At 39.6% G+C, this 21,683-nt stretch overlaps 1 protein-coding gene across 1 annotated transcript in view; it reads left to right on the top strand.

Annotated features, from left to right (window-relative positions):
* LOC102303130 (leucine-rich repeat transmembrane neuronal protein 4) overlaps positions 1–12,994 on the top strand; it is a 103,233-nt gene extending 90,239 nt beyond the window's left edge. The window contains exon 3 of the mRNA XM_005949621.3: positions 6,241–12,994. Coding sequence (XP_005949683.1) covers positions 6,241–6,564 — 324 coding nt within the window. The 3' untranslated portion in view covers positions 6,565–12,994. The remainder of the gene's footprint in view (positions 1–6,240) is intronic.
* Positions 12,995–21,683: the final 8,689 nt, after the last annotated feature.

Genomic DNA, 21,683 nt, shown 5'->3' with positions numbered 1-21,683 from the left:
CATCATCATCCGTCATCATTTCTGCTACACTGGCAGGGCTAGAGGCCAGGACTCTCCTCTTCGGGTTTTTGGGGGATGTTGCTAACTCCGGATCCGATAACAGGCAACCCACCCGCAGTAAATGTGCCGGTGTGAGGTCTCCAAGTTGCAAACCTGGTTACAAGATGAACTGACTTTCCTCTGAACTTTGCTAGGAAATATCTTATCTAAATCTAAAAGAACCTGCCCAGATCTAGAAAAAAAATCTTTTAACATATAAAATAGATCATCAGTAAAAACTAGTCAACACTTACTGACTGCTCAGAGAAGGGGAAGAATATTTTCTGAAGTGTACGGGTTTCTACTCTTTGCTCATATTTAATGTATGAAATCCAAGAGTTTCTTGATGCAAAGAAAAAGAAATGGTTCTTGAATCACCAAGCAAGTCACCTAATGTAAATCCAACAGAGAATGGCTTTCAGTTACTAACACAAAAATGAACATAAAGAGACCCACAAACAAGAAACAACTGGTGGCTACAGCAAAGTTGTGCTAGGGCATCTGAAAGGAGGAAACATCATTTAGTGATCTCCATGGGTTGTTCACTTAAGTCAGTAATTGACTGCAAAGGACTTTTAGTACATAAAATAAAAATAAAAACTCCTTTTGATTATCAAAAAAGATGAAATAATAAATGTCTCAATGGTAAATGGAATACTTATATCTATCAAAATCCTCCCGCTTGCCCCTGCGGGCGGTCTATCCTTCAAGCTCGGGTCCTCTACCAGAGGCCTGGGAGCTTGAGGGTCCTGCGCAGTATCTTAGTTGTTCCTAGGACTGCGCTCTTCTGGACAGAGATCTCTGATGTTGTTCCTGGGATCTGCTGGAGCCACTCGCCTAGTTTGGGAGTCACCGCACCTAGTGCTCCGATTACCACGGGGACCACTGTTACTTTCACCCTCCACATTTTCTAGAGCTCTTCTCTGAGCCGTTGATATTTCTCGAGCTTCTCGTGTTCCTTCTTTCTGATGTTGCTGTCATTGGGAACTGCTATCTATCACTACGGCTGTCTTCTTCTGTTTGTTTACCACCATGTTGGTTAGCCATCACCATTTTGTCCATCTGTATCTGGAAGTCCCACCTCCGCTATCTGCCGGTGGTACATGGGCCTGTCCTTCCATGAGGGTTTGTCGCCCTCCTCCTCTTACTTGGGTTTCTGCTGCGGTAGAGGTATTCACTGAGCGCGCTGTCAGTTGGGGCCATCTTCGTGATGTATTTGTGCATGTTTGTTGTCTCATCCTGGACTGTGGTGCTGACACTCACCAGTCCCCGGCCTCCTTCCTTCCGCTTAGCGTACAGCCTCAGGGTGGTGGACTTGGGGTGAAACCCTCCATGCATGGTCAGGAGCTTTCTTGTCTTGATGTCAATGGCTTCTCTCTCCTCCTTTGGCCAGCTTATCCCAGCCCAGCTGGGATAATAAGCACGGGCAGGGCATAGGTGTTGATAGCCCGGATCTTGTTCTTACCATTCAGCTCACTCCTCAGGACTTGCCTGACCCTCTGCAGGTACTTGGTGGTTGCAGCTTTTCTAGCAACCTCTTCATGATTCCCATTTGCCTGCAGGATCCCCAGGTACTTGTAACTGTGCTCTATGTCTGCCATGTTGCTTTCTGGTAGTTCACTTCTCTCTCTTTGTTACCATCCGACTACACTTCTCCAGTCCGAATGACATTCCGATATCATTTCTGTATATCCTGGTGGTAATGATCAGTGAATCGATGTCTTTTTCACTCTTAGCATACAGCTTGATGCCATCGATGTACAGGAGGTGGCTGACAACTGTTCCATTCTGTAGTAGGTATCCGTAGCCAGTCTTGTCAATGATCTCACTGAGGGGGTTCAGGCCTATGGAGAACAGCAGGCGGGGACAGAGCATCTCCTTGGTAGATCCTGCACTTGATGGTGACTTGTGCTATGGGCTTGGAGTTGGCCTCTAGTGTTGTACGCCACATCTCCATTGAGTCCCTAATGAATGCTCTTAGGGTCCTGTTGATCTTGTATAGTTCTAGGCATTCCAGTATCCAGCTGTGGGGCATTGAGTCATAGGCCTTCTTGTAATCAATCCAGACAGTGCACAGGTTGGTCAGTCTTGTCTTGCAGTCTCGGCTGATTGTTCGGTCTACCAGTAGTTGGTGTTTTGCACCTCTGGCATTCTTCCCTTCCTGTGCCCCACTCATGTATTGACCCATGTGCCTGTTCATCCTAGCTGCTATGATGCCTGACAGGAGCTTCCATGTGGTGCTGAGGCAGGTTATTGGTCGGTAGCTAGAGAGGACCAGTCCCTTCTGGGGGTCCTTGAGGATTAGGACTGTCCGGCCTTCGGTTAGCCATTCTGGGTGTCTCTCATCAACTAGCAGGTGGTTTATTTGTGCTGCCAGATGCTTGTGGCGTGCAGTCAGCTTCTTTAGCCAGTAGGTGTGAACCATGTCGGGGCCCGGTGCTGTCCAACTCTTCATATTGGAGACCCTTTCTTGGATGTCTGCCACTGTGATGGTTACTGGACCCCTTTTCAGGGAGGTTGCTGTGGTCTGCACTTAGATCCAACAGCCACTGAGCATGGGTTGCGTCCTTCTCCCATATGCTCTTCCAGTACTGTTCCGTCTCCAGCCTTGGTGGTGCTGTTCTCATATTGTTCCCCTGCCACTGAGAGTACACCTTGGCTGGTTCTGTGGAGAACAGCTGGTTTATTCTCCTTCCTTCGATCTCTCTGGTGTACCTCTTCAAGCGGCTGGCCAAGGCTGTGAGTCTTTGCTTGGCAGTTTCCAAGGCCTCAGGTATGGACAGCTTCCTGTACTTCTTAGGCACCTTCTTCATCGCATCTTACTGCAACTCCAATTGGCTAACCTCCCTCCGTGCTACCTTGATCTTAGCGTCTAGCCTCCTTCTCCATGGAGGGTACTGCCCCTTGTGGCTGTTGAACTTGTAGCCAGGCATCTCACTGATCACTGCTGCCGCATTGTATTGTGGTGCTGTAGGTATTGCCCGCAGTGCTGCATTAACATCATCTAGCAGACCTTCTGAGGGTACTATATATGTATATATAGTATATATTTTTATTTTTTATAATCTTTATATGATATTATCTATATATATATATATATATATATATAAAATATATATATATATGGATGGATGGATGGATGGATAGATATGAAACACACACACACACACACATTAAAAAGTGTTCTAAACGAGCAAGGTTGGGAAAGGGTTCAAAGTGAAAGGGGAATGAGGCTAGTAATCCACTGAGTGCCTGTAATGTAATGAATCAGCCCCACTTAGTGAAGTCCATTTGAGGAGGAACGCTCTATAGAAAGTAAGTGGGGAGGTGGTTCTGCTGGTCTACTGGCATATTGGAAGGAAAGTGTGTTATGGAAATGAAAGTTTGTGAATGTACAAACATTGGTAACTACAGAATTACCAGACCAGATAAACACGGACTCACATTTCAATGTGACTACAACTTTCTGCAGTTGCTAACTGTAATGATCCACTGCATCAAATGCATTATAGTAAAGCCCAAATATGTATGTATTCAGGTATGTATGTATTTATTTATTTATCTGAAACAAAGCTGGTGTAAATGCTTTCAGAGGGGCTCAGAATGCTCTAATCCTTTGCTCACATACAACACACACCCCACACACACACACACACACACACACACACGCTCAAACACGCTGTTTTTCTTTTTTTTTTTCTTCTCAGCCTGCACTTATCTGCATTTCTGAAACAAATTCTTCTCTGACATTACATCACGAATGATGCCTATTTTTTACATGCATATTGGAGACAAAGTTATTGACCTGGTCATTCAAAACCGTCTTTTTTATATTATTATTATAATTTTAATCTGCATTGGTAGCAATACAGTTTACATAATGCATTATGATTTGAGGTGTCATACCGTTAGTTTTTTCACAGTCAGTCATTTTTTAGGACTTTTCTTCTTCTTCTTCTTTTTCTTCGTCTTATTATTATTATTATTATTATTATTATTAATAATAATAATAATAATAATAATAATAATAATAATAATAATAATATCATTTTATTATTATAATTACTTTATTATTAAAAACCAGGTTGGTCTGCCTGAATTGTAATATCTATCCTGCCCAGTATGACTTCTACTGTATTACAGTCCTACAAAACAGTAGTTGCATACTGTGGAATAACCAATTTTCTGTGAGTGTGTGCAATGTTTTTATTTCAGTTGCTTCAAAGATGGGGACCTGGTCTTTGACCACTTGCAAACAGTTGAGTGACTGTAGAGTATCAAAACAGTGGTAGAACAGCAACATGACAGACTCTGCCTGCTCTCTGTCTGCTAGCAGTTTACAATTGAATGGGGTCAATTTGGAAATCACATGCGCATGTTTGTTATAATGTGATAATTAACTGTGCTAAGTTGTCAAAAATTGCAAATCTGTTGCCATTTGCATACACAGAAATTCACATTGACTAGAAATTTGTATTAACTACTGACATTGAGAGTTCAGTTAGAATCACATAGATCTGAAAGAAAAACTGAGAAGTAGTGATGTTATTTTTGCAGATTTTCAATTTAGCTGTGAAATGACACAGGTACTTGGTAACTTTGCGTTTACAAAAATAAAACCTAGAATACAGTCTGATGACAACCAGTTGAGTCGAGTCGAGGGCACAACTGTCAAGTAGTATTATTTACAAATCTTTGCCAATTTGTCTAAGAGTGATCGCAGTCACACTGAGCTGGATCAAAATTGTTTGGAGACAGGTTACATCCCACCAGGGGATCTGTTAATTGTCGCTAGTTGTACTTGCCAACACCAAAAAACAGTAATAGCAATCCCCAGGCAACCGCATTTTTTTCTTAGTCGCAAGGAGATTTTTCGTAGTATTTTTACTCTAAAGTGACGGTGCCAAGATTAATTTTTTAAGAAGTGTCTCCCTCCTGTAAATGACATTTTTTGTCAAGCACAGGTTTATATCATGTTCTTAAGATCTGGTTCCCATCACTGGAACAAGTTAAAAATAAAACATCAAGAATCTGAATGAAAGTACAGTTGTGACACTTGCTCTGCTTCCAGCACCTCAGAGAGAGGGGTTGTATTATTCATGTCTTCCGTGTTGTTGAGGTATCATGTAGCTGAAGTTGTGTGTTTCTTATTGCCTCCGTGTACAGATCTGATGATCTTTCGCTCTGTCAGGCTGGGGTGTTTAATCCAGGTCAGCTGCCATCCTAAGCTGCTGTTTTCATGGCTTGTTAGAAAACTCTTAATTGGTGAATAAGTGTGTGAGCTAAAGTTAGGGAGACAGTGTTGCAAGAGTCTCATCTGTTTGTCTGGCACTATGTTAAGGTTTGTGGGGGGAACACAAGACCAGACACATGGCCAAATGTGATGAGTGCTTCTGGCTCTGACACAATTGACATGGCACTAGAGAGATCACAGACCCTATGTTCTCCAGCTATGTTTTCCCAAAGGCTGAGCACAAAACCACCCAGCTTTTTGTCTTATATAGATATGTGTCTATCACTACAAATCCAGAGCTTCTTATTCTTGTGACAGTCAATAAGCAATTCATTACAACTTGCGGGTTTGGAACGTACTATGATTTAACTTAAGATGCTTCTTACATCTATAAACATCAGTTGTTGTAGAACACGTTTCAAAGAGTCTTTGTAGCCAGTAGGTTTTGGTCAAGTGCAGGCTCAGGTGGTCACCATGTGAGAATGATTACAAAGAGGTAGCAGTGAGCTTTCAAATTAACTGAGTTATAGGCTTTGAGTCACACAGGCACAATGAAATGTAGTGTAACAAATTACATGCTTCAGAAAATTTAACATTTAAAAGTATGTAATATTAATTCAAAAATTAAACAGCTGTGGCTGTTGTGACTTGTGTTCATAAAAGCTACCCTGTTTTAAATATTTGAAGTGCCAGAAAAGATTTATTCTTACATTGGCTGAAGGTACAATAACATAAGCAGGTCATATCCAGGATTAATAAAAGGAGAAAAATTTCATTTGACAGATATAATTTCATTTTCTGTTTTGTGATACAGATAAATAAGAATTTGTTTTGAAGCTATATGGCTAATTATTTTTCTCTCTTTTTTTCCTCTGTTCTTCCATTCTCTTTCCTTTGTTTCTTCCACTCTCCTGTAATCATTCCATATGTCTTCTACCTCCATCACCCCTTCTGTTCTTACCAAACAGGTCCCTCATCAAATGGGTGCACTGACCTTCTACCGTTATGAACAGCCTATTGTAGACTACTGCCAGGCCCATCAACCCTTGCGGCTAAACATGGGTTATGAGGGACCCCCACAGGGCCTGGAGGGCCTGGAGGACCTTGGGCCATGTGATAGAGGCACTATACAGACAGTGGCACTGCCAGCAGTGCCCTCTGCTGCCAGCATGGGTGCCCCTGTTCCAGGACCTCGCTCTCCTCCATCGACCCTCAGACCACCAACTGAGGGTCCCGGCAGCAGTCCTTTTCCTACTTCTGAGCGCACTGGCACACTCAAATTTGGACGCTAGTGAGCATGGTTAGAAGTGGGGCAAGGGCCTCTCATTCACCATGACTTTGAAATGAAGGGGCAGGCGAGCTGGTTATTCAGTGGGGCCTTGTTCTTAGAACATCGGTATGTGAACTAGAGGACAAAATTTTCAAATTATGCCTGAAGGCATTTATCATCTGAAACACACAGTCTCAACCATATACAGTTGGGTGAGACATTCTTGCTGATCATTTTGTTTTTCTTTTCCAAAACAACTCATAGAAAAAAAAAGGGTCCCTGACTCAAGGGAGGTTAATTCAGCATATGCCACAAAGAATTACCTTATTTCCAAATTTGATCTTTGTCATATCCCATATCAGCATCATGGGGCATCTGTTCACAGCAGCAGCAGCCAGCTTACTCTGAGTCAGGAGTGAAAGGGAAAGTGCAATAAACACAAGTTTTCATTCACGACAAGTGAGGGCAGTAACATCAAAGATCGAAGAGATAGAGCATATGAAGAGCAGAAGGCTTCTTACTGTGATTAACATTACAATTTCTACTCACTAGCTATTAAAAAAGTTAACATATATAATTTCATTAATTACATAAATATTTTGTTTCTTTGAGTGTCATATTTTGTACTGAATTACATTAATGTGCATGTTAAACCAAAGAGTTTACTAATATTTTTTCTTTCTTTTTGCACATAAGGTACTTTAACTAAGGAGCTTTTTAAATGTCAGATGTTCCACTGAACTAGCCTCTGCCAGTTCACATTTATAATTACTACTAGATCCCCTGATGATTTCGAATGGACTAGAATTGTCTTAAAGAAATAGAATAATCAACGGGGTCATCATGTTGAAAGGTTATGAACGTATTTATCATAATGAGGTATCACACCTGGCACTCCCAACGTAAGCTCAAGTCAGTTCTTGTGATCTTAGTGTTACTATGAAAAACATAATTCAAAGCAGCATAAACTGTATGTTCCATAAATGTATTAAATATATAAAGACCCTTTACACAGATGAACAACAAGTCATTGTACCGTATATGACTATATCCCAGCTGAATAACCCACTATGCTTTAAAAAAAAAAAGGCAATCATGGAAAAACTAAAATAAGAACATTTGAATGAAATGTATTGTACATATTATTGAAAAGGTCTACTTCACTGAAGGTCAAACCACTCTCACTGCCCCAAACAGTCATTTGAAACATTGTTGAGTCAATGTTTGACTTTCATTAACTGGACTACTTGAAGAGCACCATCTTGCTGGGTTGGCCAGACTTAGGCCATGTGCTCTTCCACCACAGAGAATAATGGTGCCTAGTGGTGGCATGCTGAACCAGCACGTTGACTTCTCTTTGACCTGCATATGATCCCACAGACTATACAGGAGGTTTTGCCTGACATCTCAATTTTTTCCAGAAAGTGAGCCGAAATTAAGGAATGTTTTCTCTTTTTTTCTTTGTTTTTTCTTTTTCCTAATCAGTAAACCGTTGGCCACCATGTTGAGCACTGCTGCTCGTTGACTTATGGAGCTGTTGAGGATTTCGGATACGGCTTGCATGGCCTGTCAAACAATGTCCTCAGTTTAACTCAAGCAGTGCACCAGTTTCCTACATGTCAGTGGTCATACTCTAGGGAGCTGTGGAACTTACGCTTGCTCTTCCTACAGAGAGACTGATTGATCCACACATGAAACTGCAAGGGGCCAACATTTCCCAAGAAAGATGATGCATATTCAAACAAATATGCATTGTTTTTGTTTTATTTCATTTTGGTATTATATTTTTTTGCTTGAAAATTTTTGAGGTGTTCAAAGATGATGTCAAGAAATTCTATAAGATGAATAAAAGGACAAAATCAAATAGAACTTATTTATGATGTAAATAATGAGTCTTTAAAGATTAAAAAAAAAGGTATGAACTTCATTTCTTCTGAAACACAAACTGCTTGTGAACAGAAGAGGAGCCTTATTCACTTTCCAGTGGGAATATATTACTAAGATGACTTGGTGAGGAGGTTCCTACTGTAATGCTCTCGTTGTTTCAATGATAAGTATTTTTCTATCTGCTCCCGTCACTATTCTACCACTCTACCATTAAAAACAAAATATGTTACTGGCATTATTTCTCAAATCCAGTCATTTTACTCAATAACGCGAAGAGGGGAAGATTCTGAGCCCTGTTATTGTGATGTACTTCAAGCGCCAAACTTGACAGAGATTCATATTTCCTGTTCTGCCATCAGGCATGTTGGAGAAGCCATCTCACAGGTGGTAATTACATAACGTGTTGTTAGTTACATCCATTCCTCTTGTTCAAGAATTTTAACACTATCAGCCATTTCAAGGTCTACTCGGGGAGAAGTGTGCTTTTCTTTATACCAAGAGTTTAACTTGTGAAGGATGTTCTTTATAATGTGCCATTATTTTGTTAAATGTTTTATCAAAAAACAAAACAAAACAAAAAAAAAAACAACTGACCCGAAATGCTTCATGATATCACAACTAAGAAGGGTTCGGTCCCTTCATGTACAGGACATTGCATTAAAAAAAAAGCAGTTGATTCGCTCAGTACGGTTGCTTAATAGTGATGGTGGAGTTTACTTTGTAATAGCAGCTGTGCCAATGTCTTTATAATGGGAGCTCTCTCAATTCTATCCATGTATTGTCCTGCCTTGCTGTATTTCACCCCTGATAACTCCTTGGCCTGAATTTCATGTCTGCTGCTTGGTGACTCGGGTGAACCTGTTTAACAATGTTCTATTTCTGTCTGCATGCTGATATTTTAGGAAACTGTGCCCATTTAGGGAGGAGCACTGAACCAGAGACAAACAGTACGGGAGATAATTCCTGTCCAGAGTGCCCTAGAACCGGCAGCACATGTCATGGACAACTTCACTGTTTTTAAAGCATCTTGTTTGCTGACCCATTCATGCCCTTGTCTCGATTAAAGTATAATTCCCTGGCACTGTAGGCTGTTAAATAGAGAAATAGGTTTGTGTCGAGCACTCACACCTGGGACAGGCATTCCCTTTAATAGTTTCCTGTTAAGCCTAGTACCCTACGCATACTAATTAATGCAGGTTTCAGAACAGTGATTATAGTTGATTTCAGACTGAACATAAAGATCAAAGCTTCTTTGCCCTCATGTGTAATTAGAAAATGCAAATACCATCTTTGTATATCCACAATTAAATCAGCTACTAATAAATGATCAATTGATCATGACTACCTCCCAGATAAAATCAGATATGTTCAGCGAAATGTTTGAATTCTGCTGCCAGTAATTATTCAGTCTTTTGTCCATTTATTTTGCCATCAGAGAGCTGGAAGCACAAGCAGTGCATGCTAATGATGCATGTTTGAGCTGAACTCCAGGACCGTCTGTGCTAGCCCCGCAATGCCAGTAGGCTTTGTTTTCTCTTCTGCTTCATTTGTTTATGGGTTTATACTACCCGAGTTCCCCAGTCCCTGTCACTCTTTGTGTTCGGGCTCAACTCCCCATTGGGAAAAGTTTTTTTTTCTTTTTTTCAAATTTCGCCTTTTTTTCTTCTTGCTTTGGGTGGGGTGAATAAAGGTCTGAAGAACTGCAGTGAAAAACTTTTATATTTCAGTGTTTATGCTTAGAGGAAAAGCTAAACGCACATCTCCAAGGGGACAGGAAAAGCAGGGGAGAAGAGAAGGATAGACAGAGATACTGTTTAATAGGGAGAACATAGAGGGACAAATGGGTAAGTGCGAGGACATTTTATTCTGTTACAAGGAAAGCGTTGTGATATATTTTGAATGCTCCAGGGCAGCTTTGTTTCCACTGCAAGAAATGACACAAACAGCTTCAGCCATGCTCTCACACTTGCAACACACATCCAGTCTGTACTCTGTAGAGGCACATATGGCACACAGATTAAGCTACGACATATTTGCATCCTCTGAACTGTATGTATTATGCATGCGCTCATACAAAGATGCACTTTATCTGAACAGGAATTATCATTTACACTATTATCAGTAATCCACTTCTTAGTCTTTGCTGGAGAAACAATCACAGACGGAGATGTACAAACACATAAAAAGACACATGTGCTTAATAAAAGGATAATATAGGTACAGCAGGGTTTGACACCCCCATTCCAGTTCATCAAACGGTACAGTGGACTCTAATCCATTATCTGATAAATGGATTTGAAAATTTAATTCCAAGCCAGACATGGCTTTGTAGCTTTCCTTCCTCTGCCATATATTTGTGTCTTTCTATTAAGCAGCACTGGGACGTTCCCATATAGCACACACTCACTCCAAAAACAAAAATAGGATAAAAACAAAAAAATTAAAATAAAGAAAGAAAAAAAAAGACAAATGGTAATATTCCTCATTTGCAATTTCTAGATTTGCGTTCCTGTTATTGTTACTCTGTCATCAGTGTTTATACAGAATCAATAACTTCTGTGATGCAAAAGAGAGACTGGAAGTGTTGCTAGCGATTTAGCTTCCCCGCATGTACCCAGAGGGCCTCTGTGTGTGCACGTGTGTGTGTGGGTTTGTGTATCTATAGCAGCACCTACTCCTCTACCTCCTCTGAACCAGCATTACCATTACTGATGTTCAGGCCAGCCCGGTCCCCATTGATTGTTATTGTTCCATTCTCTTTTACATTAGCAAGAAGTCTTTAACCTATGACCTACATTGTCCTAACTCTGTTTTTCTACCATTGCTCATGTCAGCGGGGACACAGAAAAGGAAGACATGATCATTAACCTCTGTTGGGGAAACACACTTTTTCGTTTGTCTGACAAAGCCCGTTTACACCCCTAATTGGATTTAATGTTGGCGCTGCAGAGAGCATGTTTTTTATTTAAATGTGCTGCATTCTTCGCTTTCAGTTAACAGTGCAATGAGAAAGCAAGAAGGAGGAGCTCGAAAGAAAGCAATATCATAATTAGTCTTTGTGTTCCTTGCAGGCCCAAGTCCTTTCCCATGTTTTTTTGTTGCCTCTTAAAATACTCTCCATATAAATCTTTTCATTCCCACTGTCTCCCCCTCATTCATATCCTGCAGACAGCTTCAACTTCTGTAGGTTGTAAATATGCTCTGCATTGTTTTCTTTGGTAGTTGGTTTGTTGTTGATTTTTTTCCTTTTTCTTTTTTTTCTTTTTAATTTCCTTTTTTACTGTAATCAGACCTAAAGCATTTTTGTGGAGACCTGGTCCAAGCGCAAAAATATGGCTCTTATTTGAGTATATTATTTGTCAGATAATGTTTTGTAAAAATTTTGATGATGAATAAACATCTAAAGATGGAAACTGTGTTGTCCTTTTTATAATTCAATTGTAGCTTGTAGTTAATAGATTACTTTACCCGTCTTACCTATTAGCAAGAGTTCACCAGTTATGGCCAGTGCTAGTCAGCCTGCAGAGACACAACAATGGTATAACATTTTCTTTTGAAAGAAGTTTTAAATTTCGGGCCTTCAAGAGGAGCAAAACTGAGAGCCTTGCGTGGCTGGCGTCTGTACTTGGAACCTTTACAATTGCAGTTTTGATGTAAATTGTTGATAATATCCACTGGAAACACTGATGGCAAAATAAAAATTTCTCATCGATTCAGGTATGTTTCTAATTTTTTTACAGTGACTCCTCCTAAGTCTTTAGGAAGGGGCCCATTTTTAAACAACTGCTATTTCTTTCAAGCGTGTAAGCATCCTTACTTTGCTCACGTTTCCCTGTAATGTAAAGATTTCCCCAGAAAATAGTGTCATGGCTTTCTCCATCTTTCATCTCAGTTGGCAAGAAATTTAAATTCATACTCAAACTTCTAAACATCAATCTAATCTGGACTTTTCACCACATGCAGGATTGCAATCACAGAGTCCTAAGAGGGGGGACAGAATCACTCTCAGCAGGCTTTGGCAGCCTGGGGTTTCCTCAAAATAGCAACACACTTCACAGAGACTACCATAAAAACAGACTATAATAACAATATGAGACACATTGTGATCTGCGATCACATGGTGACAATACCCTCATGATGTGTGAGATTGTCACAAAGTGTGTCATCCCTTGTGTACAACATACTGGTGTTTTTTGAAACCTGTCAAGATGCAGAGACAATGCTTGTGCCAGGCTCATCAGTGGTGTACTTACCAAGACGTATAGGTGTAAGAAATGGAATAACGTAGTTCGAAATAAATTGTGCATCAAGTTTGACTTAAAGCATGATGTATAAAAGTATGCATACCTTAAAGCAATGCAAAGTCAGCAACCTACATTTTAAAGTTGCTGTTTATTTTACAAACTTTTCAAAGGCTGTGTTGGTGTACAAGTGATCATAAAGTCAACTTGATGAATGCAGCTGACATGTTCAAAGTGAACCAAATACCCGTGGCAAAGGAGCACTGCCAGTGTCACAGAGATGGGAGATCTGTTTGCTCCAGCCTGCTGTCAGTTCAGATGCACACATCATGCTATCACTGCCTTGGAGGAACATGACAGGCCCACTCACAGTCCAGCTCACTGTGGTTTTCAGGACATGGGGTCTTGCTATCTTTTACTTTTTCTCCTCCAATGATTGCACACCCTTTGGTATAACATCAACACAAATAAGAGGAAATTACGCTGCATTTATTCACAAAATTTAAACCTGCATTCAGATGACCGTAATCTTCGCTAATTGCTGATAGATGTAGATAACAGATCTGCTACATTTTTTGGTAAAAGAAAAAAAAAGTCACTGCACTTTCCACTCTCTCCGTTAGCTTCTAGCTTTCAGGAGGCAAGCAGATTTGTCAGCTGTCAAGCTAGCCCAACATAGTGTCAGGATTTCTGCTCATCCTGTCCCTCAACACAGGAATCAACTGAGGTAATGTCCCAGGGTTGCTACTGTTCACACTTGGATTTGAGGGCACACACAGCTAAAGCTTGCTAGTTCTGTTTGTTCATGACACAATCATGATTGGTTTGAAGTACTATGTCATAAAATGGCCATGACTAGGTTGAGTCAGGAAAATAACACGTCAGTTATAATCTTGACAAAACCAAAGATCCCAGAATGAAGGTTTGGTATGTCAAAATATTCCTCGGCCTGTAATACATTGTCTAATGAGAGCATCTAACCAGATAATATGTATGGGAGCTGCACTTTCATCAATTACAAGGCTCTTCTGAGGGTCATGATGAAAACCCAGGTAATTAGTAGGTGTGGGGGTCTCTCCTGGGAATTCACAATTCACAGATTAATAGATTGTGTGTCTGAAAAGTCCAGTGGATTTATGTGCTGCAACCTTTTAGCAAAAATGTATTTGTAGAGTTTCTTTCAGACCATGCCTACATAACAGACATACACACAAAGGTAATTAGGTAATTGTTGCTTCTGAGCCTCAGACACCGACAGATTTGAAGATGCACATTCAAGGTCATCAAGGTTACCTGAACAAAATTGTGAAGCTTTAACCAAATAGATGTTTAATTCCACCAGAAGCCTGGACAGAGAGTGTAATAGGAAATGTTGCTTTGGTATACAGAACCCATCTCAACAAGTGCAGCTACTCATGGCAACTTGTTCACATTGCCCAAACCCAAATCCAGTTGAGCAAGTTCAGAATAAGAATGCAACAAGCCTGCTCTGTAGAGATCTCACTTTGTCATTCACATGACATGAAATAACTCCTGCCAACTTCTAGGACCTCAGGACACCAACAAATGTCCCATGCCAATGCCCTTACGAGTTATATTTTCTTTCAGGATATGATATACATTAATATGTGTATTTCTTTGCACACTTTGCACAATGTTTGCACAGCATCATATAAAAAAAAGACCAATTTCCTTTGCGTTGAGGGTAGCCGCTTCTCCACAACAAAGGTACGCCTTAACCGAAAGGTTAAAAAAAAAGGTCTGACATGGCTGAGGGGTCAGTCTCTCTCAGTTGATTGCACACAGCCCATCTCATCTCAGTCTGTGTAAAAAAAAAAAAAAAAAAAGAAGCCCTTGGCTGGTGGTTGATTGGCCAGGTCAGGAGGCTTGGTAAGTATGCAGTGTCTGATTCTCAGTGACCTTTAAAGCAGTGTGATGGTACTGTGGGCCTGAAAACTCTCTACTGGAGGAGAGTGGAGAATTCATTGGTTTGAGATAGTCAAAGGATCTTTCTTTGGACTGTTTTTGCTTACTCTCTCCCTTTTTTTCTATGTCTCTCGCTCACTCGCTTTACACTTACTCTAGCTCTTTCTCAAAGATTTCTATGGTGCTGTTGGCCCTACATCCACTGTAAGTAATGGAGCTCCCCGGGGATGTAAAAGGTCTTGTCCTCATACAACCTACAGAGGCTTTTCTATGTCCTGCCACAGTCTGGATTTAGCTTGAGCAAAATTCAGTCACAATTGTTCCCCTCTGTGGATGAGTAAATAGAGCCCTTCTCCTCTTCCCCTTTGGCATTTTTCTTTTTAAACACTCTACTGTGCCTTCCCCTTGACCTGAAACGAGCAATCAACATTTAATGATTGTGCTCTCCTTTCTCAGTCTTGATTTGTTCTTTTATTCAGTCTGCCATCAAATGAGCCCAATATTACTGCACTTTATTTTAAATGCTGTAAGAAATCTGGCATTTTGAAAACAACATAACATAATCGTATGTAGAATACATAACAGGTTAAAAAGAAAATCTGAAAAACAATGAGTAAAACAAAAAGAATACTAGATTTTATGAGCTAGACTAGTTCTCAGTAAAATTCTCAAATACTTTAAACACGCAAAAATTATTTTTTTTTCTTTTTAAAATGTCAATCTTATTTAATTCTAAGCTGCATTTGAATTGAACGGAATATGTTAATAAAGTTACTGTTCAGATAAAAAATCATCCAGATTTCACTGTATTTGCTTGTTGTGTATACTTTGTTATACTATAAAGATTTCCCTTTCAGCAAAACACCAAGAAGAGGGCAACAGCTTGCCGTAAGATACCAGCAGGGAGACTTCAAGAGTTCTTTTTTTTCCCACAACAACCTACGGTTAAAGGATTCAATTGAGGCAAAGTTCATCCCCCTGTGACAGAGCACAGCAAAGCCTTGCTTCTGAGCCTCAGACACCGACAGATTTGAATATGCACATTCAAGGTCATCAAGGTTACCTGAACAAAATTGTGAAGCTTTAACCAAATAGATGTTTAATTCCACCAGAAGCCTGGACAGAGAGTGTAATAGAGGTAAAGCCAGGATGCCTGGCAGCCACTTAAAGGCAGAGTGATGAGCTTATTCACCAGCTTTCTCCCTCCGCTCCAGTAGCACATATTAAGAGTAAATCACTTGAGGATGCAGAAACTGCCGAAAGAAATTTCGTTGGTTATATACACAGTTAGCACATGAATAAATGTGTGCAAGCTAGAATTCATGCTCTCAAGGCCAATGGTGAACTTAAAAGCTTGCCTTCAAGATACTGTCAAGTAGGCATGATTTACTGGTGTGCAGTACTTTGTGAGGGAAAGCCCATTAGGGATACTACCACAGGAATACATGTAATCAAACACATAGTATAGTTTGTTTCTTACCATATTATTTACAACAGAATGAATATTAATAATTTGTGAATGCCTTTAAAACCCAAAAGTTGAATTCCTCCCATTAATGTGGCTATTCTGGCTCTAAAGGGCAGATTTGCTAAGCAGTACAAATAAGCATGGGGCCGCAATCACAGAAATGTGCTGCAGGGAATGGAAGGTTTTAAGGGTGATGTACTAATCTAATTTATAAAGAAAGACACATTCTTCATTTCAATAATGACCAAAAACATCAGCACTACTCAGAAGGTAAAAAGTTAAAAAGTACTAGATGTGATGACAGAGTACGTAATGTAACCAAAATATAACTGTTTTTCCAGTGTACTATTTTGACTTCACAATTGTAACCGAGATCTATGGGAGGCAGCTGAAAGAGAATCAATATGTTATTCTATAAGGGTGAACACCTCCGTTAGAAATTGCTTTGGACTATGTGGTTTTGTTGGTTGAGACACCTGAGCAATGCCTTTTTCAAACAATTTCATCATATAAACCTGAAATCCATGTGTAACAGCTGCCCAGTTGGATATGTGTACTTTATTTTCCATCAGATTGGGATTCTTCTGCAGAGTAATGGAATTACTTTTACTATGCCACATGCATATATGTGTATATCATTGTTTTCTACAGTCTCCAGGTATTCATTGAAGTCATGTGTCAGGGTTCCTGGGTCTTTGACCCAGTGTTTTCAGTTCCTGTTCATTGTTTATTTTCCATATGTTCCCTTTTCTGGTTTCATTATGTTCCAGCTCTACTTTCTGCGTCATTAGTCGGATTATGTTCAGCCGTGCTCTCACCTGTCTCCAATCGTCATCATCATTCAGCCTGCGTATTTAAGTTCCTCAGTTTCATCAGTTCAGTGTCTTGTCATTGATGTTGTCTTTCCCGTGTGTGCTTTCAGTTCAGCCAGTCTGTATAATAAACGCCATTCTCATCTTCAATCAAGCCACAAGTCCTGTGTTTGATCCTCTCTTCCTCTCATCCACACATGAGGCCCTGACATCATGTTTATATATTGTAAGATTCAAGTATTCGTCTAACACACTTCAGATCTGTCAGAGCCCAATTAATAGCTGTATTTGGTATTTTGACACACTCATTATGTTATTTAACAGACTTCTTACTAGAGCGGAGTTAAAAAATTATGACAATTGATTTGTGATGATATCATCAATCCATGAATTAGGTTTAATTTGATTGGGTAATGCTCTGTTTCATCAAACCATCAGTATCACTAAGCACACAGAAATATCTGGGGCATGGCTCTAAACAGTTGGGGTGTTGACTCAGAAAAGCTTTGATAATTCACACATACTTTTTTTTAACCATCTTCATACTGGTAAATGTGGCATTACATTTAGCTGCCGACTTTTCTGTAAAAGAAAAAAAAAAGCACAATCATAGTAGGTCTGTTTTTAATCTGCGTTGCTGTTTTTACCTTATACTGTTCTTAACTTCTAATTTCAGCCTCTCTCGTGGACTTTAATTGTTCTGTAGTTCTACAGAACTGGGCTTCTTTCATCAGCTTCTCAGCACAGAGCACACACACACAACACATGTATCATTTGAAAGTTTACTTAGGCAGATCTATTCTAAAATACAACACAGAGTAGGACATTTAGTCTTGAAAGGGATGACTTCATTACTATGACTTCATTACAGCATCACAAAGCAAAGTGAAAAAGATCAAAGAACATGGAGGCTCATATGCTAGATGAATATTTAGATCAAGAGCACTGTGATGAATGATTCCACTGAACCCATAAAACAGGATGGATTTCGAGTATTTAATGAAAACACAAACTTCACATACAGCATGGCTTCCAACCAAAAACCCAATAGTTAGTATTGTGATATGGGGTAAATATGCTAGACAGACAGATGACAATAACTTTATTTGGTTTTAACTGCCATAATCTAGGGATATTTCTTATAACCCACATTTTAACTATATATATGTTACTCGTATTTTTTTTAATTGCTATCCTCAATAGACCTGTTTAATTTCTGTACAGTATTATACTAAACTCAATTGCGTAGTTGCTCAGTAGTAAAATCTTTACACACAAATATTTGTTTAATTAAAAATATGAGTGAGAAACGAATGTCATGAGCTGATGTTAAAGGTCATACAATGATTCCAAATCAGGACAACTTCCACTCCCACGTGGAAGCCAGCTCGTGGTTGTGCTATGATTCGTTCATAGCTATCTATGAACGGATGTGTGCAGAATAAAATGAACATGCCTTCCTTAGTTAGATGAGTTAGATGCCTCCTCAAAATAAAACGTGGATAACCGCCAATATGCTTTTTTTTATAATATGAATATAAAGAAAGTCTCTGTTTTTTTTTTTCCTCTCTCACTCTCAGGTAGAGTTGTGGACTGGCATTTCTTTGCTGGTCAAACTGTGGACAGAGGCTCTCTTGTCCAGGTTTTCTCCTCCGCATCTGTTCTACACTGTCTGATCAGCTTATGGTCTTTAAGGACCAGCTACTCTCCACCAGATGATGGCGATATTTCTGATGGTAATTAGGTCCATATATTCTACCTGTTTTTTCTGTTTTTCATCCTATAATGCTCCTTTCCCATTTGAATTCCAGGTGGATACCTGAAATCCTTGTTATTCCTCTGTGTTCCCAGATTTCCGTTACCTTGAGGAGTTTAACAGAGACTTCCCAGTTTTCTTGCCTTAGCCCTCTAGCTGGTTGTTGCACCAACAAAGAAAATAACTTACCTGAAACACAGCTGCCCACTCGCTGCCAAATCTCTCTCCACTCCCTGGGATCATCTTCCAGTAGCCCCTCTGTTTCTCCTTCTAAAGATACTGAAAAAGTAAAGTCTCAGAGTCTGATTGCAAATATTATAGTCTTATCAAACTCAACTTGGCTGTTTCTGACATTTTACGTACTCTTTGGCAGAATCTTCAGACCTGTTCCAGTAGTAGTACTCTGTAAAACTTCTGTTGATTTTCTGAATCTGGTGTTTGAGTCCAACTCATGCTTAAACACACAAGTCTCATTTTGAGCCATACTGTTAAGCACATTTCAAATATCAGTTTTCAAGATTTAGACCTATCCAACTGAGGAGCATAAAAGTACTAGCATATAACTGAATTCTTGGTGAAATAAGGTTCGATTTCTCACATTGTCAGCATCACATAAGCTATGTCAAGTCTTAAAGACTGCATTGTGTTTAGATAGAGGTCAAAGTGAGAGCAGAGTCAATATTAAAAAAAGAAGAAAGAAGAAACAGCAGAAAGACCTGGGGAAACTAATAGCAAGAATGTTCTGAATCATTTGAATTGGTTGAGTGCCCAGTGTGTGAATCTATTCGCATTGAGTGTGTTGTTCATGTTTATCTCTTGGTTTTATAAAGCACTAACACACTATCTTTGGGGTACTTGACTTGCATTACTGATAATAAAATGATAACAGTTTCGGGATATAAGAGGAGAGGGAAGGAGCAGACATAATCACAACATGATAGATGTGGGTTTTTGATAAATGCATGACCTTGGTGTAAGATGAAATTCTCTTAAGCTCCAAGAGGAATGAGGAATGCATATTTAAAAACTAGACTTTAGAGTTTTTGTGGGTCATCGTCAGGAGAAACTAATGAGTGACACATGTTGACCTTGGAGTTAAATTTCTCTTTTATCCATTACTTCCCTCATGTGCAACACAATGGGCCTTCACTTGGGAATTCTCTATTGATATTCTGTATCTGAATCAGTCTTTTAAAGGCATACAGGTTCGGTGTGCAAGTAATTTTATGTGTTGTTATATATTATCAGTGTTAGGAAGGTTACTTTTGAAATGTATTCCACTACAGATTACAGAATACATGGTCCAAAATGTGTTTTGTAACATATTCCGTTAAGTTACTGAATGAGAGTATTCTGAATACTTTGGAATACTTAAAATATTGTCATGCCTTTTACAACTATGAATGTACTATTGCTGTGTGATTTATTACTATTACTGAAGGCTCTTCGCCATACCTATATCAACTAGATTTTTAAATCTTAATGTTAAATGAGTAACGGTAGGGTGGATTTTAGGTATGGCTGCACTTTTTGTAGTGATCTCATATAGAAAACGATTTCTGTATCATTAATATTTTTTTCTTTTTGTCTGTTAATAATCATGTGGAACTGCACATGATTATTTGCAGGTTGTTAATGCTATCCATCAAGTCCTGAAAAAAAAAGATCAAATTATATTTTAAATATTTGTTCAATTCTCTTCCAAACCCCAGCTGTCTATTTTAAGTTTTGAGTATTTACTAAAATAAATAAGAGTGTTCTAACATCTCACTTGTTTTATTTTTATTCAGGTATACATGTGTACTACGTTTATTAAGAGAGATTAAGTTTGTGTTTCTGTCATGTAGTGATTGTGGTTAACTGTATGAAACGTATTAGACATTATGAAATAGATGATACTAAAATTGAATTTTGTCAAAGTGCTTAAGATACTTTTTTAAATTATATTTTTTTCTTAAAAAAACCTACTACATCATGTGCAATTTTTTTATGTCATGTGTTATTTCCATTGCAAATATTAATCAAATTTAAATTAAAAGAGGATGTCAGTAAAAACTCCAGAGCTGTGATGTCATCAAGTACAGTGCCATTCCAATTGTAGAATGATCGTGTTGCTTTGTCGGGAAGTCTGGACTGCCCTGTGAACTTACGAAGTCCGGACAAGCGAAAATGTGAGTATGGACTCGTGTACTTGAGTTCTGAGAATCTGAGAAATGGCCAAACAGTCTGTAGTCTATGAACTAACCTAAACTAATGCCAGCTAACGATGTTACTGTCACGACCAAGGCACTGATCATAATCTCCCCACTCCTGGCTCTCCTTTTCTATCTCTCTCTCCCCCTCTCTCCCTCTCTCTCCTGTTTTGCCAGGGCGGAACTCATGGTGGGATCAGGCCCTCGGCCCACGCCTTCCTGGATTGGGAACACCTGGGCCTCATCAGACCAGCTGGTATTTTAGAAGGAGGAGGTCAGCTGTTCAACGCTGGATTGTTGTGATGACTCTAGTCAGGACACGTCGAGCCCAAGTTTCCCGTGCCTCCGTCTCAGAAAGTTAACGTGTGTCTCTGTGTTCTAGATTCCCCGGGGCCGTCCCTATGTTTCCCCGTGTGGAGTGTGGAAGGAGTGACTGGTCACTAGCGGAGAGAGAGAGGTTGGAGTGAGCGCTTGTGTGATTCCCTTGTTTTCCCTGGAGCCCTGGAACCGTGCCTCTCACATCTTGTATATAGCACTATCCTCGCACTGTCTGTAAATACACTTGGTGAAGATCTTGTAAATCAACCGTCTCTGTTAAAACACAACTCCGGAGTCCTGCGAGTGGATCCTCAGAGCAACCCGTGACAGTTACCTCGCCGACGAGTGGCCTTCATTAATAGTAATAATAATAGTCGATCACACCACTCTCACCCATCCGATATATGACTGCATGTTCATCCATACAAGCTAAACCTGCGCCCGACTGTGTTTACTCACCAGAATTGGAGAAGGCATAGAGAAGGGATAGCCTAACATATGAAACAGGAAATGACTGCCGTGCATTCTTTTTTTTATTTTT

Source organism: Haplochromis burtoni, unplaced genomic scaffold (genome assembly GCF_018398535.1).
Source record: "Haplochromis burtoni strain Fernald_Lab_line unplaced genomic scaffold, NCSU_Asbu1 Contig_674, whole genome shotgun sequence".
NCBI classification, from domain to species: domain Eukaryota; kingdom Metazoa; phylum Chordata; class Actinopteri; order Cichliformes; family Cichlidae; genus Haplochromis; species Haplochromis burtoni.
The sequence above is the reverse complement of the archived record's forward strand: the minus strand, read 5'-3'. Positions and strand labels throughout refer to the sequence as shown.